Source organism: Astyanax mexicanus, chromosome 17 (genome assembly GCF_023375975.1).
Source record: "Astyanax mexicanus isolate ESR-SI-001 chromosome 17, AstMex3_surface, whole genome shotgun sequence".
Classification (NCBI taxonomy): Eukaryota; Metazoa; Chordata; class Actinopteri; order Characiformes; family Acestrorhamphidae; genus Astyanax; species Astyanax mexicanus.
Window position 1 is genome coordinate 23,823,538 of NC_064424.1, and position 18,255 is coordinate 23,841,792.

The 18,255-nt window shown below is 37.8% G+C and overlaps 1 protein-coding gene across 6 annotated transcripts; it reads right to left on the bottom strand.

The window, feature by feature from the left end:
• Positions 1-5,494: 5,494 nt before the first annotated feature.
• On the bottom strand, positions 5,495-17,167 carry LOC111194130 (uncharacterized). 6 transcript variants are annotated; one of them, XM_049466627.1, is made up of 12 exons: positions 17,064-17,167; positions 14,906-14,986; positions 12,997-13,112; positions 8,793-8,906; positions 8,522-8,664; positions 8,356-8,440; positions 8,096-8,243; positions 7,722-7,915; positions 7,491-7,641; positions 6,763-6,890; positions 6,311-6,383; positions 5,495-6,146 (listed from the first exon to the last, which is right to left on the bottom strand). In XM_049466627.1, the coding sequence occupies exons 2-12, from the start codon at positions 14,970-14,972 to the stop codon at positions 5,911-5,913; spliced, it is 1,455 nt and encodes a 484-aa protein (XP_049322584.1). In that variant the 5' UTR covers positions 14,973-14,986; positions 17,064-17,167; the 3' UTR covers positions 5,495-5,910. The 6 variants fall into 6 exon arrangements, 5 of the variants coding, with proteins under 5 accessions (XP_049322584.1, XP_049322583.1, XP_049322582.1 ...); XM_049466626.1 differs by lacking the exon at positions 17,064-17,167 and adding an exon at positions 16,862-16,998 and having other exon boundaries at positions 8,793-8,897; XM_049466625.1 differs by lacking the exon at positions 17,064-17,167 and adding an exon at positions 16,862-16,998.
• Between the last annotated feature and the right edge of the window lie 1,088 nt (positions 17,168-18,255).

The following is an 18,255-nucleotide window of genomic DNA, read 5'->3' on the forward strand; positions in this document are numbered from 1 at the left end:
TTACTCAGGCCTGTATTTTACCCAGCTATTACCAAGATGTTTATTTACACAGCTATTATCCAGTTATTACCAATGTCTGTATTTTACCCAGCTATTACCCAGTTATTACATAGTCCTATATTTTTGTCCATCATTACCAAAGCCTTTATTTTAACCAGTCATTACCAATGCCTGTATTTTACCCAGCTATTACCCAGTTATTACATAGACAGTCATTGCCAATGCCTTTTTTTTACCCAGGTATTAAAATTCCTGTATTTACCCAGCCAATAAACAGGCCTGTATTGTAAACAGAAAATACAAAACCTGTATTTTACCCAGCTACTTCCCTGGCCTGCATTTTACCCAAATAATACCCAAGACTTGTATTTTAACCAGCAAATACCCCTATTACCAAGGCCTGTATTTTACCCAGCTATTATCCCACCTTGTATTTTACCCAGCTATTGCACAGGCTTGCTGAATTACTGAATCACTGCTCTCCAGTGATGCTCTTTACTGAAAAATTTATTATTTACTTTAATTCTCCTTAACACGCTTTTCATTCCAAAATTAACACGCTTAGGAAGAGAAAATGAGCCATTAGGCTTTTTCTTAAATTCCCTGTTTTATGTTTGCTTTTATCAGTTGGACACGTTTACAAGAGATGGGTTGGGGGTGGGGGTGTCTCAGGCTTATTAGATGATTTTTCTCTAATGAAATAAATAAATAAAATCAGTCGTCATTAACTCCTGTTTCAGCGAGGCTAAAGAGGTTAGAGAGAGAGGGCGAGAGAGAGAAAATACTTATTCATTCTCACTGCTACCGGAACGACCTAATGATGTAGGATTTCAGACTTGTCACGCGTTAATGCGATTCATTACAGCCAAAAGTGAGTTGAAAAAGCCTGAGATATTACCCTGTCTAACACACTTTCTCCTCTGTGATGAGCAGAAGTGGGTTTCGATACCAGGCTGGAGCTGCATTCTTATTTACCATTCTGTTTACCATTCCACCCTAATTGATGCAGCAGCTACATTCTGGAATTAATTCAACCTTAAATTGTGCAGCAGTTCATTTCCTGTTCTTATTCCTAAAATGTCCTGGTTTGTCCTGGGTTTGCTATTCCACCTTTAAAAAGATGCAGCAGATTCATTCTAAGTCTACTCTCCACATAGTGCAGCAGGTGCATCCTGGCATCAGTTTCACATTAAATGATGCTGCAGGCATGGGCGTGGTAGTGGGGGGAAAAGTGGACCTGACTACCCAGGGCCCGAGTAGGGAGAGGGGCCCATGAAAATCCTGATTTTTTTTTCGCTCACTTTCCTTTGTTTACTGGCATGGATAGGGCATACCTGTCAAGTCTCCCGTTTTGGCCGGGAAACTACCGTATTTTACTCCTCTTTCCCGCCGTCCTCCCGTATTAGTATTTTCCCGTAAATTTCCCGTATTATACTAAATAAAAAAAATATATAGGCCACAGGCGACAAAGCACTGTGTGTCTCTTAACCAATCGTGTTGCCGGTTCAAGGAGAAAGTCCCGCCTTTCAGGAGAAACAGCCAATCAGATTGCTGGTTTTGCGGAGCGCAGTTTAGTGTCGGGCAGAGCCAGCCCCGCCCCTCCCCTCGCTGTGAGTTCAGGCAGCTAGTCGGAGCAGCTGTCGTTAAAAATAATCTGGATATACGGAGATTTTTCTAAAAGAAAGGTAACTAACCATGTAAACTGTGATGAGATTGTTTCTGATAGCTGGTTAAAAAGACTCTTCTCTAAATCAAAACATAAATTCAACCCATTGTGTGTTTAATAAAATCCAGCTTGTGACTCAGTTAGCTTAGCTTTAGAATTAGCTAGATAGATATTCAGGGTTTGAGAAAAATCTACATACATATAATGCCCTGCCCTGATGTGCCTGATCAGCCAATAACTATAATTTCCAAACTCTATTAGTTCAGGGCTAGTTTTAGGGTTTGTTAGAATTTGTTTAAATCTCAAGTATTGTGGTGTAATGTATTATTTAGAAGGGGTAGAAGAGATGGTTGAGCTGGAGAGAGAGAAAATGTGGAGAGGGCTGAAATTAACTGAACTGATCAGGAGTGGACTGAATGATAGAAAGAAGTATTAATGAAAGATTATTAATTGTGTAGGCCCCTTAGGACTATTATTTACTTATGGAATATATCTGATCCATGTCCTTTTTGTAAATTTGTGCACCCTTCAATTTCAATTTTAAATCTATTAAATAATAATAAAAAAAATATATATGTATATATGTATATATATATATATATATATATATATATATATATATATATATATATATATATATATATATATATATACATTTTTAGCCCTCGGTTGGGCTGTTGGGGCGGCGGAAAAAAATCCCTTATTTTTAAGTCCAAAACTTGACAGGTATGGGATAGGGGCCCATTAACATAGAGGGCGTACAGGGCCCAGAATTTGCTGCTACACCCCTGGCTGCAGGTACATTCTGGCAGAATGCTGCTTTATTTAAGGTAGAACAGAACATTTGTACAAGAAACCAATACCACAGGTACCAGAATGTAAATGCTGAGCCATTTAAGGTGGAACAAACTCTAGAATGTAACTACTGGACGATTTAAGGTGGAACGAACTCTAAAAAAAATTAAGGTGGAATATGACAAGTTGAGATGTTAAGGGCAAGAACGTGCTGCATTGTTAAAGGTATTTCAGCATGTTGTTTCACTTAACCTTTTTGTGTGTTTAAGGTGGAATCTAACAGCTGAACCTTTAATATAGGAATGGACACCAACAGGTAACCGCTACACTGCTTAAGGGGGAATCAGAAGTGAACCTTTGAAGTGAACGGATAATTGAGGTGGAATGGAATGTAGCATATTCTGTAACTTATACATAATTAAAGGTGGCACAAATAAATTATCTGTTCTGTTTAAGGTGGACTCTGGCATGCACGTAATTCCTGCATTATTTGAAGTGGAAGAGGAAATTGACCGCTGCTCTATTTAAAGTAAAACAAACTTTTTGATGTATCTACTGTATTATTAAAGGTGGGACAGGTGATAGAAAATGGCACAATCATCGCTTAATCTGTAACATAGGGTGGGATGGATGAATGTAAAAGTGATGCATTTTTAAGGTGGAACGGGTAATCGAATATGACGCAAATTAGTAAAAGCTAGCTTTATATGACGGTAACTGAGTCCAGTAGTACGTTTAGACTAAGAGAAGAACTCAGACCCCTCCCCCCACTGACGGTTGATTATTGGTATTTTCCTACTTTTCCAAACCAATAAGAGGCACCATCAAACAGACGGGCACGCGTGTGTGCGCGCTCCCGTTCCGTCTCTCTTTCTCTCTCTCTCTCTCTCTAAAGCCACGACGCCTTAATTGATATTGAGCGCGCGCGTCGCGCGGGGCCGCTGCTGCCTCTAATTAGCGCTTTAATCAGTGGCCGTAATGAGAGCGGCTGATTAGCGCGCGCTGGAAAAATACAACACAGAACCTATACGAGCGCACAGAGCGAACACGCAATGCAGCCCTAAACGGAGCTGATTAGAGTTCAACCGCAGGAGTTCTGGAGTTTCGGCACAGAGTGTGCGTGTGTGTGTGTATGTGTGTGTGTGAGAGAGAGATACACACATAGCTGTACAAAACTACAAGCTCTATTACTCTTTATTATAAATCATATGTTTTTTTTCTTATAGTAATTAATTTAATTGCTTACTTAAACTTGTGTTCAAATTTACCTGTACAGTTATCTTATGTTATATTTTGTCAGGAAAAATAAATAAATAAATATATATATATATATATATATATGTGTGTGTGTGTGTGTGTGTGTTAATCACAGCTTTGGCAATACAAGTGTGAATATTTGTCATGCTAATAAAGCAACTTTGAATTGAATTGAATTGAGAGAGAGAGAAAGAGAGATAGAGAGAGAGTGTGAGTGTGTTACTCTATGGCTCTATGAAGTTAGGGCAAAAAGAGCTCGTGCCCTCTGTTCTCTAACAGGCCGAGAGCGCAGTCTGTAGTTTTCTGTTGATTATTCATTTGCATATCTGTTTGTTCTTTTAATCATCTCCTCATTAATGCACTCATTGATTTTTAATTTAACCGATCAGCGCGCGCTCATTTATCAATCACTTCTCCCCTTCATCTAATTATTCACCCACTTTCACATTTCTTTCTTTCTTTCTTTCTTTCTTTCTTTCTTTCTTTCTTTCTTTCTTCTTGCTTATTATATATATATATATATATATATATATATATATATATATATATATATATATATTGCACTTTGCACATATTTTGCAATTAATGTATTATAGTTTACTGCTTATAATTTCTGACTATGTATATGCCTAAATATTGTTTGGTTATTCGTTTAGCTCTTTTTAAATTTGTATTATTCATCAATTTTTGTTTTCCTTTTTTTGTACTTGTATTTTTAACATTTTTATTTTTTATTGATTCTTTCTGTTTTATATTTACTTATATTGGTGTTAATTGAAATGATTACATCTGGTTCTTAAATTCTCTCAGCTTATTCCAGTTTTTTTTAAGGTAGATCTGTTGAATTATACCAGCACACACTATGTGATTTCTATTTAGGAGTGTGTGTGTGCTTGTGCAAATTGCAACTGAATGGAGGCTGAATCCTCCCACACTTATTATCAAACAAAACAGTTATCTATTCTATTTTATTCAGTTATATTATATTGCATTTTATTCTATTCTATTCTATCAACCTGATTGATCAATTTATTAATTTATTTATTGGGCACCCCAGCCATGACTGAGAGGTGTGTGGTTTCCTTGTGGAATAGTAAATGGGAAATTATTGTGGGTCTGTGTGTGTGTGAACACACAGTTACTCAATTAGCACGCAGAGAGACAAAATCTGCTGGATCCTCCTGTGCTTGAGCTGCGGGAACAACACCTGCTGCCATCTCTCTCTCTCTTTCTCTCTCTCATGCACACACACACACACCACACACACTTTCTGCATCTCGCTGAGACAGAGAGTCAAAGATATGAAACATGAGAAACATGGATGTAAAATCTGAATATTCAGTCTTAGTCTTACAGTGCAGTCAATAGCAAAGATCATATAGTGCTATAATATGTAGTATAGACTAAAATAGTATACAGTATAGCCAATAGACAAATGTCTATAGTACACTCTAAAAAACATTGGGTTGAAATTAACCCAAATTGGGTTGTTTTCACAACCCAGCGCTGGGTCAATATTGGACAAACACAGCATTGGGTAGAATTGACCCAGCATATTTGGTTATTTATTTGACCATGCATTTTGGGTCAAGCATTCAACCCAAATGCTATGTAATTTCAACTAGATTGCTGGGTTAAATGAACCAAAGTTTGGGTTGATTTTTGAGTACAAATAAATGTATAATTTAGACCCCTAATGCAAGTTTTGTTTTTTTACTTTGACACCCATTTTATATTCTTACACTATAAACATTGAAAGAATAAAATACACAAGGATTAACAATAAAATGCTTTATTGTTTTTGTAATTTTTCAACAAAGTAATTTCTCAAAACCATAACACCATTTCTTCTCAACAACATCTCAATAACCATTTCATTAACATCATTTCAACATTATTTCTCACCAACAACCATTCTCCGTTTCATCAACATTTCATCATTTCTCATCAACATATATTAACATCAACCATTCTCCGTTTCATCAACATTTCATCATTTCTCATCAACATATATTAACATCAACCATTCTCCATTTCATCAACATTTCTCATCATCAACTATTCTTCATTTCATAAACATTTCTAATTAACAACAACCGTTCTCTATTTTACATCAACAAAAACATCTCAGTAACAACATTTTTTTTTTTACAAACATGTATAATATACAAAGGAGCTGCAAACGAGCTTCACTACTGGGTGGAAAAAATAAATGCCCGCAAAAGTCTTACAGAGGGAGATTCCTGACCTGGCAGTTCATAGACGACAGTCTGTAAAAACTCCCACACTGAAGAACACTGTCTGGGGTAGTTTATGTCAAAGACATAGTATGCTTTAAAACAAACATCAACAGCTCCAATAAGTGTACTCTGCTCCATGGCCTCCCCATTGATGACCACAAATGATTGTGAGCAACGCTGATCATCACCTGCAAGAAGATAATCCTTTATTAGTCCCACAGTGCTGACACAGCATCAAAGGCAGAGCATAACAGAGGCTACAAAATAAACCAATACTATAAATAAAAATCTTCCAACACATAAAACCTGCACTGCACATTAAAATACTACACAGTGGTATGTTGGTACGTACCTAGAGCCAAAACAAACGGGTAAGGTCTTGTGCCTTGTGCCTCGGACAGGAATTCCACCATATTAGTCCCAACCTGTTGTAAACATAGAAATGAACAGAATTAGTACTTTTATTACTTTGAATTAGTACAAACAAGTTTAAACTACACACTGAACATAAGCGGTTATCAATCCAATGTTTGTAAAGTACTTATAGACATGTCAGTTCATTTGGTGACCATCTTTGCAATGCGACCAGGCGCTTAGGTAATACAAGACTTATTTAATGCAATTCTTTTCAAACAAGGCCATGTTGGTTGCTTTAATAAATTAAATTGTACAATTTAAATAGTTTTATATTTACTCAGATTACATTTGTCTAATATTAACATGTGTTTGTAGGTCTGAAATATGTAAATGACAAAAAAGGCAAAAAGATAATATGTAAGGTCACAGCACTGAAAATCAACTTACTGGTTGCAGATCAATAAATGATTTTTTTGTTTCTTCACAGCTTGGACGGAAGCTCTTCCGACCAATCCTATAGACAGAAGCTGGAAGGATTACTGGCAATAATCTCAAAGCCATATCACCTTGTGCATCTGAAAAGAAAAACCTTTTATTAGGAATAATACAGGGATAATATATGTTTTAGATTCACATGATGTTTTTGAGCCAATTTTCCTGATCATACGATTGATTTTACATCAGTGCAGACATGGGCAATAAAACTAAAAATCCATCTGAGTTCAGTATGACTATATCTTACCTAAACTATTTTAAATATCTTGTGATTTGAATAATTTTTTTTTAGCAAAGATGACACACAATCTTCAGCTCAGGCCTATTTTAGACACGGCCTATTCAAACATGAAATACAATCTTTAGTTGAAATCTTTTAACAGAATCAGTTTTTAAATATAATCTAATTTGAAATATCTGTGCCACATTAGTGCTGACTTAACCCCTACAGCGCTCACTTCTAAACACAGCGCTCTGCGTGGTCTGATTGTAGGCAATAGGGCAGCACTGCAGGTGGCAGGGTATGTGAATGATTTACAAAAAACATTAATTAGTAGTAAAAACCATTACAATTGTTTTTACTACTTGTTTTTTTCTCTCATGTGATGTAAATCAGGGAATACATTTTCCTGTTCATTAAATGTGTATTAGATTATTAACATATCCTTTGTGAAGAGTACCTGTACACACAGAATCCACTTTGGAAATAATTCCAGAAGCTTGCTTCTCCTGGCTAGCAAATCGTAAAATTTTGTCTTTGAAAACAGGCATCCACTTTTCTGCAAGTTTCCCGGCACAGGCTGGGTGTAAAATGGAAAAGTCCTGAGCAATCTTTAGAAAAATAAAATATATATTACTTTTCCAAATAACTTTTATATTCAGCAATTCTGACAAAATTTTGTATATCCTACCATTCCTGGTGTATCCAGCAGACGTGGATACTCTCTCTTGATCTCTTCCATGGTCTTTGACCCATGCTCCCTTATCCACTTAGCTCTATGGATGGCTGTCTGCTTCATGTATTCTTCAACTTGGCTTAGGGGTCTGATGTTATTTTTTAGCCACTCCATCATTGCCTCTGCCCTCTCATCAGATATTTCAGTCTCTGTAAAAAACAAAAAAACAAAACAGAAAGATAATGTTTTCACGGTTTGTTTTATTTATTTATTCATCTTCTTTTCTCCACAATTTGGAATCCCCCCCCCCAATACTCCCTAACAGAAGATCTCATCAGAATCAGTTACTCAAAACCTTTCTTGGTATTATAAGCTGTTTGTGCATGTACCTGGCAAAACCAAACTACTGATTACGTTGTTCTCCACATGGCTAGGTCTGCTCGTTCCACTACGGAGCCTCTTCCGTACATTTCTTAAACGTTCTTCAATGAAGCCAGTTGCTGGTCTGTGGTTTCGACCTGGACTATACCATGCTTCCTAAAAAAATAAAAAAATAAATAAATACATTTTATTTAACATGCCACATCTAAAATAACCACACACAGCACTTTTACCAGGCCTATGTACTTTGATTTTTACTGGTACTTACATTGCCATTCCCATGCTGATCTTTTAGACATGGAAATTCAGTCACCAAAGAAGAGGCCATGTTTTTCTTTGTTTCCGATGATGGACTGTAAACAGAGGTCAGATGTATTTAAAAACACATTCTAAGTAGTCATATTGAAACATACCAGTCAAAATAGCACACTTACGTCTCTCCAAACCGCTCGATGAGATATGACACTAGGATTCGAACCATAGCCCTCCGCTGCTTAAGCGAGAGGCACTGTTCTGTGTCAAGACTGCACACTATGTCTCTACCATCTGGTGTTTTGTTGAGGGCCTCCCTAATTTTCTGGGAAGAAGAAAAAGAAGAGAAAAAAAAAAAAAAAAAACAAGGGATGGCACAAATAGCCATTGTGAATGGCGTGCCTTACCCAAATAGTAAAGTAACAAAAGATAAAAACAACAAAAAACACATACAAACAATTCTCCTTGTCCTGAAGACATGGCCTCATGCTGCTGGTCCATTGATGGTCCTGCTGTAGGGCCATACTCAACCAGCTCATGCTGAGGATCCTTTGAAGACTGAATAAACTGAATAAAATTAGTATTGTGAAGAACAGCAAAACATATGAAAGGCAGCACATACTCTATGAAATCAGAAATCTTTGGAAAAAATAAGATTATTTCTTGAATATTAAAATTTATATGTTTGGTAACTGAATAACATCTATAGTTTTGCATTATGAAGTAGGCCTTTACAACAGTTAAAAACTAAAAGGTGCCAAATGCGATTTTTTGCATTAAAACAACTCCTTTAATTTTTTTCAACTTACCTAAACTCCTTAGAGGCAAAACCTGCTAGGAGGCTTATGGGTTAGGGTCACAGGTTAAAACAGTTACATTTCATGTAATAATCACATCCTTAAAGGACAACTGCGGTGTAAAACTGACTTTTATTGTAGTAAAACATGATAAAAAGTACTTACCTTTGATATAGCACACCTCCGTTCTCCCACAGCATTTCGAGATGCAGAAATGTCCGAACATCCATCAGAGTGACACAGGGCATGATTTTCCCTTTCCACCATTATTCAGCCCAAAGTAGTTCCACATTTAAAACAAGGAATTAATCATTTAAAAAGTGCGCAAGAAGCTTATTAAAAAACACTGTTTACATCCTATAATGTGAGCTTCAGCTCCAAGCACCGCCATCACTGTACTGATAATGACAGACACACATACATAGATTCTGCATAGCCTGCCTCCTGGCGCCGGCTGCTACGCTATGCAGAGTCTATGTATACATATGGCTATTTTTTTATCAGTTCAAAGATGGCGGCGCACTGAGCTGAAGCTAGCGTTATGGGATGTAAACAGTGTTTTTTAATAAGCCTTTTGTGCACTTTTTAAATTATTAATGCCTTATTTTAAATGTCAGGGCTCTCCAGATTCTAGCAAGGAGGTGTGGAGCTACTTTGAACTGGATAACGGTGGAAAAAAAACTATTTATGGGGGCAAATTATGCCCCGTGTCTCCCAGTCTGAAGGGTGTTCGAACAAACTGTCAACATTTCTGGATCTCGAAACCTTTGATCTTTTCATCAAATGTAATAACTTTTTATCATGTTTTACTACACCAAAAGCCCATTTTACACGGGTGTTCTCCTTTAATGCAAACATCTATTAACATTAGTTTCACTTTTTACTAATGTGAAGCCCATAATGTAGCACAGGACGAGCAGATCAAACTAATTTCGTAAATCTTTTACCAATCAAATAGGTTTTCATACAATACAAATTGTTCTGAATTTCAGAACAGCGTGACCACATTTCTGAATGTTAGTGCACATGCAAATGCAAGGCAGGCAAGACGTAAATTTTTGTATCAAAATAGTGTACCTGTATCAAAAATAAAAACACATTTAAATTGTTACTGTGCACAATGCACAACAGAGGACAGATGGGGCAATGCATGCCTTCAATAGAAGAATGTAAAGGGTAATCACACAGTCAAAAATGTAAATGCCTAAAACACAACTAAAACAATTACAATGAATGTTTAAAACAGTCTGTAGCGCAGAGAAACATAGAGATTATCATCTCCCTCTTTATATGACCTTCCAATGTGGAGAGGGTGGTGATCATCAAGAGAGTTCACATCAACTACATCAAGCTCAGATGCAGGATACACACAGTAGGAAAAATAGTGTCTTTCAAATCCTACAGTATCATACTTCCTCACAATCAGTTTGACAGAGGATTCCACTGATAGAATGCTCTCTATCATAGCAAACTGAGGTTCACCATCACAAGAATGAGAGACTAGAAGAGACATTCCAGGCCTGTATTCAGTGCCCCTCCATCTCACCCATGATGGAACATACACTTCAGTAAAGAGTGGCGTGTCAAATTTGTGCTTGATGCGGTCATAACCATCAATACAGCCCAACAGATTTGTGCATCCTGCACCAACTTCTACATTGTGGGTGAACAAATTACCCGAGAGGAGATGGTAACAAAGTAGCATCTGATGTCTGTAAGCCATTGTTTTGCAGATGTTGCGAAAGTTACAAGTAACATGGCTGAGTCTTTTGAAAAAGCCATGTTTGGCCTCAAATCGCATAGCCCACAACAGAACCACAGGTCCCAACTTCCTGATTGCACCAGGATAATGGACCATAAAGTGGTGTTTTGGTTTTAGGTGCCTACTAGGGTAAAGCTCCAGAAAAAGACTGTGGTGCTCCTGGATGAGGTAACCCAAGAAAATGGATGCTTCTTGTGTTAGTGATGGAGAAAAAATGAACTCCATGCAACTCAGTAAAAGAAGAAGCAACTCCCAGTATTGGTTACCCTCTGGGATAAGGTCACCAATGGCAAGAGGAAGTAATCTTAACAGACACCAGGTCTGTGATGCTGTTTGCCTGAGAGCTCCATCTGGGGTTTTGAGCTCATGTGATTTAATGAGGGAAGGCTTGTTATGACTGTCAATGAATCCATAATCAAAACTTGTAAGCCTGTAGTTGATCTGATCTAGGGTTATAAGCTTTTGCTCAATAAGAGAATTGAGAACAAGCTTGACTTCATATCCACCAATTCCTTCCAGAATGTCATGCATGATATCTGGTGTAACATTGTCAACCACTTTGTAGAACTCCAGCCTGTTAAGTGCACTCTCTCGCTTGAGACCAGTCTCTGTTGGGTTATTGAGACACAAGTCTGCTTGATAGTTGAGGTTATTTCTCAACAATGATTCATCCTCAACAGTTTGCACATGAAGGATTTCCTTTTGGACACGGCACCAGCGGCACACACTTTTCGCATTAAAGCTTTCTGTGTAGCCAAGGACAGCATTGAGCCCCAAGTTATCACCACAAATCTGGGCAATTCCAACCTTGACTACTTCCTGAAAACAAGGCGTGTCAATTTGAAGTCCATTAACTTCCAGACTTCGGATCTCATTCACAACTGGCTCCAAGACCACATCTATGCCATAAGTTTTGACATCATCTGTCTTGTACACTGCCAACAGAAAGTGGGCACTGAGACTGGAAAGAAACTCTGGTGGCAAGCATTTCAATGTGAAATAAAGGAACCCTAATTTGTGGACAGATGTCTTTGATCCCAAAGGATTTACTGTCTCACATTCATCACAGTAAAGCAGAAGTGGAATTGCAAACTCTTTGGAAAAAAGAGAACTCGTCTTGAACATGGTGCCATCCCTAAAATCCTGGAGAGCACAAACTTCCTGCTCTCGCCATGCCAGTATTTTCTCCATAGTTCCTGGACTCTCAAGGACTAGCTTGAGCAAAGGGCCCAACGGCACACGCTGAAAGGAATCCCGAACAGCTACCTGCCTAACACATCCTGTTGATGAATCTGTCCTTTGAGTGAAGGAAAACCCAGGAAGAGGTTCCTCTACAGGTTGAACAAAGTACCCAGTACTAGCAAAATATTTCATTTGCTTGTACTCAGATTCTAAATTCCTAAATGGCTCAGCAGCTGCTGCAAACTTCTGATCCAATTCATTACCCCCTGGGGTCTCAGCTTGTCCTATCTTTTTTAAGAAAGACATGGTGTTTTTCCTCAGACTACTCACTATGTCATTCACTAGGGTAGATGTTTGCTGAACAACATAAGTAACAGCTGTGAGTGTCTGTGACGAATTTGCCCTCAACTTAGCAAGAAAGAGTGCCACCCTATGCATTACATTACTTTCTTCCAATTCATCCCATTCCTCCACATCACATTCGGCTGCGGAGCAGTGCGCCTCACCGGCCGCGGAGCAGTGCGCCTCACCGGCCGCGGAGCAGTGCGCCTCCTCACCGGCCGCGGAGCAGTGCGCCTCCTCACCGGCCGCGGAGCAGTGCGCCTCCTCACCGGCCGCGGAGCAGTGCGCCTCCTCACCGGCCGCGGAGCAGTGCGCCTCCTCACCGGCCGCGGAGCAGTGCGCCTCCTCACCGGCCGCGGAGCAGTGCGCCTCATTATGCTGTAGCAAATGCCTTGCAAATGAACGAATATAGCCAAAACTTCTACAACACCCAGCTTCGGCACACTGAAAGTATGTGCTAGAACTGTGTATATTATGGACTGCTCTGAGGTGCGCAAAAAGATGACCAAGATTACGACCTGCAAATGTACATCTAAAACAGGAATACCCCATTAGTAGACTGGTGTCTACTTACCTCGGTTAGTTTTCTGAGGTGTGACCTCAGTTTCAGTCTGGGTCCAATTACTGGAACTAGCGCCGCAATGGAAGCATCATCCAGTAATATAAAACTCTCCTTGTCGATTTCTTCAACTAAGAACAAGTGTGCACGCAATAAAAAAAATAAAAAAAGACAACAACAAATCAATGCTTTTGCAGAACTGAAATTTTTACATATGGTAAAAATATGGGTCCCTGAAGAAAAAGGTTGGGAACCACTGAGCTAGATTAAATTGTTTTTAACTTTTAAATATTTGTATATGTTTTTTAATTAAACATATTTCACATTTAAACTGTTAACACGCCCTGGCCCGCCGGTGTGCCAGAAAAATATAATATTTAATATCTGGCTGTGTTCATGAATAATTATGGGCTCAATATAGACACCCAATATGCCATTTTAAAGCTTAAAATCTCTGCTTTTCAGTTATTTAGCCATTTTGCTGTATCCCCTTTCAGAAAATAAACATTTAGGGCGAAATATGCCTTGTTTATGAAAATTATGAAACATTTGCGTTTTTCGTACGTCCATATTTGATCGAATGTGGACGCTATACACCATTCGAACCGTCTGCCCCTCCGGATTACGGAACTGTGCTCCGTTTTACTGTAGGATGTACGGTTCCTGAATTAGATCTTAAGCTCCAAGCCTATTTTTACTAATTTCCGCCTGAAATTACATACTCACGTTTGAAGGCTTTTCACTCTAACTTAAATAGTTCAGAGGCGATTTTATGAATTAATATTACTTAGAAGCCATTACAAAATTCATTTAAGACACTTTAATTATTCAATTGAACATGTAATGGCCAAAATATGGTAAAAACCAGAAACATTTTTAGGCGCTTTTCAGATTTTCTATTTTCAGACACATAAAATGAAATATTTATATGGCTGAATTGTTTTTGCAGCTCTATATTTTGTTATAAAGTGTTTACATTCGTTATATAAAATTATAAACTGCTCCCTTTCACTGGTTAGATATTAGTGTGATCTGAACCTGTAATGGTCTTTTCTTTCTCCAAAGGACTGTAAACTTAATAAGAATAAAAACTACTAATTTTATACTTTATTTTGCAGTAAAGAAGTTGTTTTTGTATGTTCTACTCCTGATAGAAAGATAATTGTGCGGTGTTTCTTTAAAAGTGCTCCCCCGCCCTCAGGAAAATCTCTTGCTCTCAGTGTCTCTGGGTCTTATTTACATATAGTCATGTCTGTTGATTCATTAGATATGCAGAAACTCGTGGAGAGTCCAATAATACGCAATTAATAAAGCGTTAAAGTTTATATAAAATGTTTTCCTGCCTCAAATTATTTCAAGCACAGGTTGAACATAAATGAGTATTACTGGCGACTGGATTGATGGATTTTGGAGGCATTTTGAAGGTAATCGCTGGTGGGGCTTGGGTGTGTGTGAGGAGTGTCCTCAGCTCACCCCGCAGTGTAAAAAAAGCAGATGTAAACTGTATACACACAGTGTAACGCACTCTTTCGGCTCTAATGTCCGCATTTGATCAAATATGGACTTACGAAAAACGCAAATATTTAAAAAGATATTCATAATTTTTTATAATGATTCATAATTTTTATAAACAAGGCATATTTCGCCCTAAATGTTTATTTTCTGAAAGGAGATACAGGTCAATCTGGAGGGCCAGGGCGTGTTAAGAGGTTAACCATGTATTTCACATTCAATATTAAAAATAAGACTGGTGAAACTCCCCTTAACATTTAACATGAAAATTCTGCTGTACCTTTGTTCTAAAAAAACAGAAAAGTTCTCTGACTTTAGATCAAACCTTTTCTCATACTTTGCTGCAGACTCATCCATTCTGACCATCATGAAATCAAATACTTTCAAGTTATTTTTATGAAGGTTAACTTACGCTCAAACCTGGGAATCAGAGAGTCCAGTTTCCACTCTTTCAGTTTCTCCTTCACAAATGTATCCATGAAACAGAACAGAACTGAAGAAAAAGAAAATATGTTTTAACAAAACCACAATAATTAACAGCATTTCATTTTATTAAGTGGAACCCAGCAGATTGTTTATCCTCAAGTTAGATTTTTAGAAGCAAGGACGATAAAATGGCGCCTAAAGAAGCTAGCTAGCTACCCAGATAATTAGCAGCAAGGACGATAAAATGGCGCCTAAAGAAGCTAGCTAGCTACCCAGATAATTAGCAGCAAGGACGATAAAATGGCGCCTAAAGAAGCTAGCTAGCTACCCAGATAATTAGCAGCAAGGACGATAAAATGGCGCCTAAAGAAGCTAGCTAGCTACCCAGATAATTAGCAGCAAGGACGATAAACTGGCGCCTAAAGAAGCTACCTAGCTACCCAGATAATTAGCAGCAAGGACGATAAAATGGCGCCTAAAGAAGCTAGCTAGCTACCCAGATAATTAGCAGCAAGGACGATAAACTGGTGCCTAAAGAAGCTAGCTAGCTACCCAGATAATTAGCAGCAAGGACAATAAAATGGTGCCTAAAGAAGCTAGCTAGCTACCCAGATAATTAGCAGCAAGGACGATAAAATGGCGCCTAAAGAAGCTAGCTAGCTACCCAGATAATTAGCAGCAAGGACGATAAAATGGCGCCTAAAGAAGCTAGCTAGCTACCCAGATAATTAGCAGCAAGGACGATAAAATGGCGCCTAAAGAAGCTAGCTAGCTACCCAGATAATTAGCAGCAAGGACGATAAAATGGCGCCTAAAGAAGCTAGCTAGCTACCCATATAATTAGCAGCAAGGACGATAAACTGGTGCCTAAAGAAGCTAGCTAGCTACCCAGATAATTAGCAGCAAGGACAATAAAATGGTGCCTAAAGAAGCTAGCTAGCTACCCATATAATTAGCAGCAAGGACGATAAACTGGCACCTAAAGAAGCTAGCTAGCTACCCAGATAATTAGCAGCAAGGACGATAAAATGGCGCCTAAAGAAGCTAGCTAGCTACCCAGATAATTAGCAGCAAGGACGATAAAATGGCGCCTAAAGAAGCTAGCTAGCTACCCAGATAATTAGCAGCAAGGACGATAAAATGGCGCCTAAAGAAGCTAGCTAGCTACCCATATAATTAGCAGCAAGGACGATAAACTGGCGCCTGAAGAAGCTAGCTAGCTACCCAGATAATTAGCAGCAAGGACGATAAAATGGCGCCTAAAGAAGCTAGCTAGCTACCCAGATAATTAGCAGCAAGGACGATAAAATGGCGCCTAAAGAAGCTAGCTAGCTACCCAGATAATTAGCAGCAAGGACGATAAAATGGTGCCTAAAGAAGCTAGCTAGCTACCCAGATAATTAGCAGCAAGGACGATAAAATGGCGCCTAAAGAAGCTAGCTAGCTACCCAGATAATTAGCAGCAAGGACGATAAAATGGCGCCTAAAGAAGCTAGCTAGCTACCCAGCAAGGACATTAAAAATTGCAATACAAAAAAGAATAGCCAAGATATAAAATAATGCTAGGTTTGTGAAACCTCTTTCTTAAAAAGCACAGGTTAGCTAGCTAGCTAACCTAGGTAACTTATGTGTAGGCTTAATTACAGACTCATATTATATTGTTACCTCTGTGTCCCTTATAACACAGTAAATTGTCAATATAGAGCACAAAAATGTTAGTTTTTCAGTAGTACATAATAACTTGCAGTGGTTTTAAGTAAGTGAGGTGTAGAAGTAACTTAGCTTAGCTTAGCTAGCTAGCGTTAGTCAGCAAAATATAATTATCTAGCTGGCTAGCTAACCTGTAGTGCAGCTAACATAACAGTTACTAATTTGATGTTAAACAATATAAAGTTAATTCCACACAAGCAAATTTATATATTTTTCCGTCATTGCAACTTACTCATCCAGACGAAGATGCTGTGTCCAAAGGTTTACCTAGCTCGCTAAGGCTGCAGAAATCTAACAGGCTAATTTACGTAAGTTACAATGCTTTTAATACGTTTTTAACCTCAAATTGTGAGGGAGAATGAAACTAAACACCTTGTGCCTAGTATAAAATCAGTATATTTGAGCAAAAAGTCAAGATTAATCACTTTACTTACTTATTTCTTTCGGCTGAGTACTTTTCCTCTTTCAGCGGGAGGGAAATGGTGTGGCGGGTGTCCAGGGCGTGGCGGGGAGGGGCAGGGAGGGGCAGGACGGGACGTGGCGTGCTTGACGTGCATGTTCCCTCTCAGGTCCGCACTGCAAACCCAGCAGTGCTGGGTTTTTTTAAATGACCCAACAAACGAAAAAATAACCCATATTTTTCACCCAAACTCAGTAACATAGCAGCTGGGTAGTTTAAATAACCCAGCATTTTTTAGGGTGTACAGTCTATAGTATAGATTAATGTGATAAATAGCACTGAAACACTCTTGACCGCACTATAGATTACTTTACTCTATACTATAGACTGTGCATACTATATTAGTCTATATTATATACTATTATATACTATATATATGTTACATTTTAGTCTATATTATAGACTGCTGCATATACTACAGTCTATATAATTGACTGCACTCTATACTACAATAGTATATATTACAGTCTATACTATAGACTTCACTATATACTACATTATATGTTACATATTAGTCTATAATATAGACTGTGCTCTATACTATATTAGTCTATACTATAGACTGCGCGCTATACTATATTAATCTATACTATAGACTGAGCTCTATTCTACATTAATCTGTACTATAGACTGCTCTCTGTACTCCATTAATCTATATTGCACACTGTGCTGTGTACTACATTACACTGAAAAAAATGTGGAGTAGGATTTACTTAAAAAAACCTTGTACACGTTTTACACACAGAAATACTAAGTAAATTTAACATAGCATTTTTTTAAGTAAAATTTACTTGCATCTCCTTACAGTTTTTATTAGTAATACCAAAGTAAAATTTACTACTGAAAGCAAGTATTTTTTACTTAGTTATATTTTGATTAAAAATTACTAGTAAAAACCTTGTACACGTTTTACACACAGAAATACTAAGTAAATTTAACATAGCATTTTTTTAAGTAAAATTTACTTGCATCTCCTTACAGTTTTTATTAGTAATACCAAAGTAATATTTACCACTGAAAGCAAGTATTTTTTTACTTAGTTACATTTTGATTAAAATTTCTGGTAAAAAACTAGTACACATATTACACTAAAAACTCCAAGTATTTTGTTAATAATGGGCACTGCTTAAAACACCTCCCTGAAAAATGAAGACACACAATATCCA

Bases quoted from the DNA above. Each gene is read 5' to 3' on its own strand.
- LOC111194130 (XM_049466625.1), bottom strand. The intron at 13,113-14,905 runs GTAAGTTAACCT...ACTTGTTCTTAG, and splicing joins TCTGATTCCCAGGTTTGAGC to TTGAAGAAATCGACAAGGAG. The intron at 8,665-8,792 runs GTATGTGTTTTT...TCTTCTTCCCAG, and splicing joins CAGGACAAGGAGAATTGTTT to AAAATTAGGGAGGCCCTCAA.